The sequence below is a fragment of the Pseudomyrmex gracilis genome, unplaced genomic scaffold (assembly GCF_002006095.1).
Source record: "Pseudomyrmex gracilis isolate BER0280 unplaced genomic scaffold, ASM200609v1 scaffold_167, whole genome shotgun sequence".
Lineage (NCBI taxonomy): Eukaryota > Metazoa > Arthropoda > Insecta > Hymenoptera > Formicidae > Pseudomyrmex > Pseudomyrmex gracilis.
This window is the reverse complement of record NW_018020751.1, coordinates 353,804-361,704: the sequence shown is the minus strand read 5'-3', so window position 1 is coordinate 361,704 and position 7,901 is coordinate 353,804. Positions and strand designations below refer to the sequence as shown.

Genomic DNA, 7,901 nt, shown 5'->3' with positions numbered 1-7,901 from the left:
TCCCCCGAAAGCGGGGGGTGCCGTTCAGGTCGCGGGTGCGGATCCTCCCCCATCCAAAGGAGAGGGGGGATCTTCTATTCCTGTGGCCGTGCCTACCTGTCAGGGTGCTGATAAATCGGGCCTTAAACGGTCAATAGAGGTTACAGTTCCTATTAGCAAACGGTCCAATGCGCCGTTGTCGGATACTCAGAGGTCTCTCTTGGCCAACAGATACAACCCGGACTTTAAGAGTCCTTTTCTGGTACATGTCAAGCGCTGCCGCCCGGGGCCCTCTTCCGCAGCCCCCGGGACAAACAACTCTTCAGGTAAAAACGCTGTTAACGCTCTCAGATTAGGTAAGAAGCTTATCTCGCTTGTTTACGCCTCGTTTCAACATGCTTATGACCTCAAGTCTATTGGCAGAAACAAGTTCTCTGTGTTTTCCAACAGGAGCAAACGCTAACAGGTTTGTCGAGTCCTTTGCCCGAGTGGCCGAAAAAATTACACCTCACGACACGTGGGTCGCTTTCGTCCCTAGCTTCAGAATGGTGAAACAGTTCGTGCTGAGAGGTGTTGACGAGAATGAGTCTGCTGAAGACATTGTCGCCAATATTAAGCCTCCCCCTGGGTGGGGTGTTTTGTGAACCCCCTTTTTCGAAGCAGTCCGAATGCAAAGAAAAGTATTCAACAAGGATGGTGTGCCGACACTAGTTATTACCAGTTGTTATATTTTAAGGTTTCGGTCTCAGTTTGTGCCTAAGTCCTGTATATATATGGGGAAAAGGGTCTTCTTGTACCCCTATATATACAAAGTACGTAGATGTGGTTTCTGCCAAAGGCTGGGACATTTTGCTTTCTTTTGTAAACAGTTGGGCAACACTGACGAGGTGTGTTGTGAGAAGTGTGGAAAGTCGGGACATTCCAAGCGTGAATGTTCTAGTCACTTGCCGGAATGCATTAACTGCATTAGAGCAAAGTTAAGGGACACGGGCCACCAAGCCTCGGACTCGAAATGCCCGGCGTTCGTTAGACAGAAGGAAATTCACAAAAAAAAAGCGTATCAAAATCTTCCGTACGCCAAAGCAGCTGTGGTGTACTGCGCGCGCGCCGGGACGGTGCGCTCTCGAGAGGGTGGGGGATCTTCAATTTCTTTACCCTCTCTGGGAGAGTACTTCCCAAATGATGGTGTGTTCAAGTTTTCAGCACGCTCTCGAAAGAGCGATACAGTGAGTAGTGGAAGCAACTCGTACTTGACTCCTGTGGGCGGCGGCTCTCCCCGTGTGGGCAATTCCTCTTCTTCATCGGGAACTGTTACGCCGCGGGTGGGCCATGCTGCAGTACTCTCATTTGCTGACAAAGTTAAGGCGGGCACTTTGATGCCCTTCCTTACGGAACTCCCCCTTGGTGCTCCGCGGCAGATGCCGTTAGCTGATGCTGGAGGTTTTGGCCAGAAAACGCTCCCTGACTCCTCCCCGGGTCGTGTGGACGGCTCTGGTCGCCTTAGCTCCCTTTTACCTCGAATTCGTAGCGAGATAGTCACCGCCATTCTAAATTTCAACAGTACATCCAAAGCTCTGCCACAAGATGAAAATAGTCTACCTGATCTTGTAAACACAATCTGTAACATAATATCACAGTAAATCACGTACACATTCTTAAGTTGTCAATTCACAGCTCTCGTCGTCATTATTTTCTCTTCTTCTAGTTGTTTTACCAAAACAGATGGCTCATGCTCAAACAGTAAAAATTGTTCAGTGGAACTGTCGTTCCCTGCCTCGAAAACTCGATGATGCTAGACTGCTCCTTCACGAGAGCTGTGTTCAAATTGCCGCGTTCAGCAAAACGTTCTTAACTCCTAATTGCCACGTTACCCTGCCATGACGTGGTATCCTCGGATCGCAATCGCCATGGTGGAGATTTGGCCTTAGCTGTAGCGAAACATCTTAAATTCCAGCTCGTAGACAATACGTATCTGTTAAACCTCTGTCGCGATAACTCTGTTGAAATTATTGCGGCTAAGATTTATCTCACTGATTCTCAGTATCTACACGTCTTTTCTATTTACAATCCTTCTAAAAACTCTGGTTCTTACACGCACCCTGACTTCTGGAATTTGTTTTTCCAGACGTGTTCAGCGTATGATCCTGCGGTTATATGTGGTGACTTTAACGGCAGAAACTTTCTCTGGTGTAGCGCTTCCTCCTCCTGCAACGTTGAAGGAAGTAGAATTGAACTACCTGTCATCAACTCCCCATTTGCTCTCCTAAACAATGGCAGCTACACCTGGTCTTCGTCGGACCTCTCACGTAGGTCGGCTATTGATCTCACGGTGGTATCTCGTAACCTTCTTCCTAACTGTCACTGGGAGGTGATTGATTTTCTATGGAAGTGATCATTACCCTGTTCTCACCAGTGTTAACAGTAGGTTTTACGGCAAGATTCCTTGTCGTCCCTACATTTCCACCAAAAATGTTGACTGGGACGTGTTTCAGGAGCTGTGCTCCTCCTTTGCCAGTAATTTTAGTGTTGGAGCTGCTGGTCAAGATGTCGAGCAGACATCTCACTACTCACTTCTCGTAAGTCAAATCATCTCAGTCCTTGAGGTGTCTGGCGCTAGGAAGATCATTTCGTCGCGTCCTACCCGAAAGCCTCCTTCGCCGTGATGGGACGACTCTTGCTCACAAGAGGTGAGGCGTAGAAGGTTGCTCTTCTCCTCTTACAAAGCCAATTCAAGCCTGCGTAACTTGAACGAGTATATCCGGGTGTCTAGAGAGGTTTCTCGTTTTCTTCGCCGGAAAAAGCATTCGGCCTTCAAGACTTTCTGCAGCTCCCTACATGCCAACTCTGACGTTGGTTCTGGGTGGAGCACGGTTCATGCCTTTTCACACGCTAGGAGTTATCAACGCAACGAGTCTAATCGTAGTAATGTTGACGTCGAAGGGTGTTGTAAAGCCTTCGATAAGATTGCTCCATTGACTCGAGTAGAGGCCCCACCTTGTACTAGTATACTGGCCAACATCCATAAACCCCCTAGCTTTCTGGATAGCTCGTTTATGGATGTTCCCATCAGCCTGGAGGAGTATTTTGCTGTCATCCGCTCAATTAAACTCAAGTCGGCTCCTGGCCCTGATTTAATATCTAACAACGTTATTTCACATTTTCCCCGAGCTCTCCACTTGGTCGTTCTTAATCTCTTCAATGACATGCTTAGCAGGAAAACGTATCCTGAACAGTGGAGTGACTACTTCGTAGTTTTCATTCCTAAACCGGAGAAGAAAGGCTCTTATCGGCCTATATCCCTAACTAACAACCTTCTTAAAATCATGGAGAAAGTAATGTGTAAGCGCATAGAGTGGTGGGTTGAAAATGGTAGCATCATTCCCTCCTTCCAGTTTGGCTTCCGCAGAGGCCTGTCGTGTATAGACACTTTGACAGTTCTGACCTCGCAAATCAAGATCGCTAACAATACTCGGCAGATTACGGGAGCAGTGTTTCTGGATGTTGAGGGCGCGTTTGATAATGTTATACCTTTTACTCTGCTCTCCATGCTGTCGGCTCTGGGCTTTCCAGACAAGATCCTCGGTTTTATATTCTTCGTTATCTCGTCTAGAAACTTGGAGGGTTATATTTCCGGGATGCCTCTATAAAGTAGGTCAACCTCTAGAGGTTTACCCCAGGAGTCAGTACTTAGCTCACTGCTCTTCAGTCTGTATGTGTCGACTGTGGAGTCTTGTCTTCCTCTTTCCGTCAACATACTTATGTATGCTAATGACATCGCTGTTTATTGTTTTCATTCCTCCATCGAGTACGTCTCTCAACAGCTCAACATATCACTACGCAATCTTAGTTCTTATCTTGAGGAGCTCGGCCTCAGGCTGTCTCCTGAAAAATCGACGGCCACCTTTTTTGCCCTGAACTCCCTTCGTAACACAAAGTCACTTCTTAAGTCCAAGAAAATCAAAATCTCGTTAAATGGAACTCCTATCCGACTTGAGTGGTCAGTCAGGTTTCTCGGAGATTGGCTGGACTACTCCTTAAAGTGGAAGCGACATGTGTCCGAAGTCAGGAGACGAGTGGTGTCTCGCATTAACATATTGAAGGCCATTTCAGGTATTACGTGGGGTGCTCATCCCAGCGTCATGTCTACAGCCTACAAGGGCCTGATAAGGTCCGTGCTCGACTGGGGATGCCAGGTGGTGTCCCCCCTTGGTGCTCGAGAGAGTCTCGTCCTCGATCGTCTGCAGTACTCGTGCGTTCGTTTGATATGTGGGTTTATGCGCACTACTCCCACCAACGTTTTCTTGGATAGTACCAACATCCACCCGCTTGTATGTAGACGTAAGTATCTGACGTGCAGGTACGTATGTAAAACTACGTCTCGGTCTAGTCGTCCCCTGAGTCCTGTGTTCTCTCAGATCAGCACAAACTGGAAACCTATTTGCACAGATAACTGTTTTGATCTGTTTGATCAGGTGGCTAAACTGGCCCCCCTCACGAGTCAGGTTGAAAAGTTCTCCCTTCCAGGTCCTCTCGGCTTTCTTTACCTAGTTAGGTTTTTGAGTTGTGAAGTTGATTCAGAGGTCGGCCTTCATCTACGTACCTCTCCCTTTCCACAAAGTTCCTTTTCTACCTTCATAAACAAAGAGAGTATAAGCCGTGTTTTTTTCACAGACGGATCGCTGCAACCTTCAGTAGGAGGCGTTCCACCTAGGACCGGTTATGCGGTAGTGTTCTATGATCCAGATCTAGTTCATTACGCGCGGATACACGACCTGTCATCCATATTTGACGCGGAAGCTGCCGGGGTCCTTTGCGCCCTCGAATACGTGGAGGAGCTTGGTTTTGGTCGGGTGGCTGTTGCCACCGATTCCCTCAGTGTGATCAGGTGTCTAGAGTCGGCAGATCCTCGGGGTGTCCATTCTCCGGTTATTTATAAAATAAAGAAATTTGTCTATAGATTACAATCTCGCGGTGCTCGCGTAAAGTTTGTGTGAGTTCCAGGCCATAAGGGAATCCGTGGCAACGACAGAGCTGTCCACTATGCCAAGGTGGCACTTAGTCAGTCGGTCCTCGGTCCGAGTGAGAGGTGTGGCGTAAGGGCTTTGTTCTCTACGCTGCGCTCTGGCTTGGTGGGTGACTCCCGTGCCCTCCTCCTTGAGGAGTCGGAACTTAAAGGTAAAAGGTATTTTGATGCCAAGAGAGTACCTCTGGGGAAACCCTGGCATGAGTGCTTCAAAAAACCCCTTCCAAGACCTTTAGTAAGTCTAATATCTCGTATCAGGTCCTTCCAAATCAGGGTCAACGCGCATTTGGCTGACAAGGATATTTCGGTTTCCGCCTCCTGTCAGTGCGGCCATGCTCGCCAAGATATTGATCATGTATTCTTTAATTGCCCGAAATACAAAGATGAATCTGACAAGCTTGTTATTGACTTGTATCATTGCTGGTTTAGCCCGCCCACAAAAATTACCGATATTGCCTTTTCTAATAACCTGCGTGCTATGCACGCTCTTTACAAATTTGTCACTAGCACAAAAATCTCCATTTAATCCTCAGAATCCATGCCTCACTAAATCTCTTTAAACCTCTCTGCTATCCAACAAAATTCCCTACCAACTCTTGTCTCCCTCGATGCAGTGTGCTCCGTTGCGATTGGAGCAAGCCTAGTCTACAATACGCGCTGTGATCTACGAATAATCGTTAAAACCAGTATACAAACAGAGAGAAACCTGAGAGCGGCCATGCCATTGTAGTTTCTCTCGACGGTTTCAGCCGCTGATTTTAGCCGTATTTCCACAAAAGTGGAACTCAAAGGCTGTTCTCAATGAAACTCAAGTAGCAGGTCTCGTGGAACTAATCAAACACGTTGGTCGATTGGCTCATTTGACTCTGCAATTGGTCAATTCCACGAGATCTGATACTTGCTGTGACCGGAACTGCACTTTCCGCTCGTATGCTGCTGCACTTCCTACCTCACTGTCCTATCTTTTTCACGGTCGCCAGACGGTTTATTCCCTTTCACCAACAAGATTTTTAATGTTAATTGAATATGCTTAATTACGTACCGCTTTTCACTATCACCACTTTCAACTTTTCGCTTGAATTCTTTCACGATGCAACTCGCCTTTTCGACTGTCGATTTTTTGAATATGTTATCAGCTCGTACTAATGCGATACATGTATACTTACCTTAAACCTCAGGTCAAGAATACCTTCGTTAGGTCGATAATAATCTGACCAATCTGATACTTCGCCCTGACGCGGTCAGTTCGTCACTGATTCGTCGGCTGCCCAATGGACGTCTCCGTTTTAATGGTGTTTCACAGCCATTCGTGCACCCGGTGTCTTTAACTTCTTTTCCGTCTCGACACGCTGCCTCAGCCAATCACACGGCACTGTTTGAACAACTGCGCTAATTCCGGATGGGAAATCGATTGACTACCAGATCACTTCCGTTTAAACAAATTCTTTATTCCTTAAATTATAGAACAACTATTTACACCACTTCCTTGGCCTTCACCACGCACTTTTACGCGGTAACAATATTTTTCGCTTTGCCGCCCGGTGGTTAATAGCGCTCTTTCCTATTTATTGAATAATTTTACGAATCGTTATTTTACAAATCTTACAACTCGGGAATTATCGCGATGATACCCCGATTCCCGTTACACGGTTCTTTTCCTTCGCTTTTCGCTACTTTCGACTGTCCAACCACGACTTCCTCTTCTTGCGTCGGGCCTGGCTTTTTATTCTTGGCTCCCCCACTCCAGCCATTTTCTTGCTCTTTCGAGTGTTTGCCCGTATTGGAACCTTCTGGACTTCCCCGGAGATCTTTGTTGTTGTTCCTTTCGCATCTTGTTCGCCTTCTAGAATTTTCGGGCTGGTTCTTGTCTTGTCGCGGTGTCGATAATAATAATAATAATCACCGAATTTATGTAATGGTGTGGAATCTTCGCGAAGCGCCTAGCAATCGTAACTCCTAATACTTCTTTTTATAGTAATTATAATAATAATAAGAAGAAGAAGAATCATCATAACAATAATAATCACAATTATAGTCATTCTAATCATAATAATGGTAATGATAATGATGGTAACAATAATAATGATCATAATAATCACAATAATACTAATAATGCTAATAATAATAATAATAATAATAATACTCGTGACCATATTAAAGCGAAATAATTTCCTAATTGCCAAACAAAACCCTCGTACAATCATAATAACATTCGTTATGCGCATATTTTTATTCTTTGTACATAAACAATATTTATTACAATTTAATTAATAATATCCCTAAAGTCCATCACCTTTTTACCTAAATCTTTTTGATCCCACCAACAGCTTTATTTGTTTATAATCTTTTTGTTGTTGTTTTCCTTTTTCCTATCCTATCTTAATCCTCTTTGTTTTCCCACCATGGATCATAATGATCAATGGTGGTACATTCAGAGGTTCCTTCTGGCTGCACACTATGCTCCCGAATGTACGCCATTATTGCTTCTAATTGCGCCTGCGCCTGCATTGCCTCTCGCTCGCCATTCTCCTGTTGCTCGCCTGTGTCGCTGCTGTCGGCGTCCGACCTTAAGGTGCGTCTTTGCAACTCCCGGATCTCCTGTAATAATTGTATCTGCTCCCTATTCATCGTCGGTCGCATTGCGTTTAATGTAGAACGGCCTTTGAGTTCCACTTTTGTGGAAATACGGCTAAAACCAGCGGCTGAACCGTCGTAAAAAACTACAATGGCATCACGAAGTAAGAATAAGGAGACTTAACTAGATAGTACATAGAGAAAAAAAGTGGTCAGTAAAAATGTTCCATGTAGGAAGAGGTTTACTAAATAGAATAACTTGCAACATTTCGTCGCCATTTTAAGTCTGTTCTTTTTAGTTAAAGTTGCTGTGCAATATTCATAT

At 45.4% G+C, this 7,901-nt stretch overlaps 1 protein-coding gene across 1 annotated transcript in view; it reads right to left on the bottom strand.

Moving 5' to 3' along the window:
* Positions 1-6,440: 6,440 nt before the first annotated feature.
* Positions 6,441-7,901, bottom strand: part of LOC109857624 — a 3,819-nt gene continuing 2,358 nt past the window's right edge. Inside the window, exon 3 of the mRNA XM_020434125.1 lies at positions 6,441-7,600. Within this exon, the coding sequence (XP_020289714.1) occupies positions 7,382-7,600 (219 nt within the window). The 3' untranslated portion in view covers positions 6,441-7,381. The remainder of the gene's footprint in view (positions 7,601-7,901) is intronic.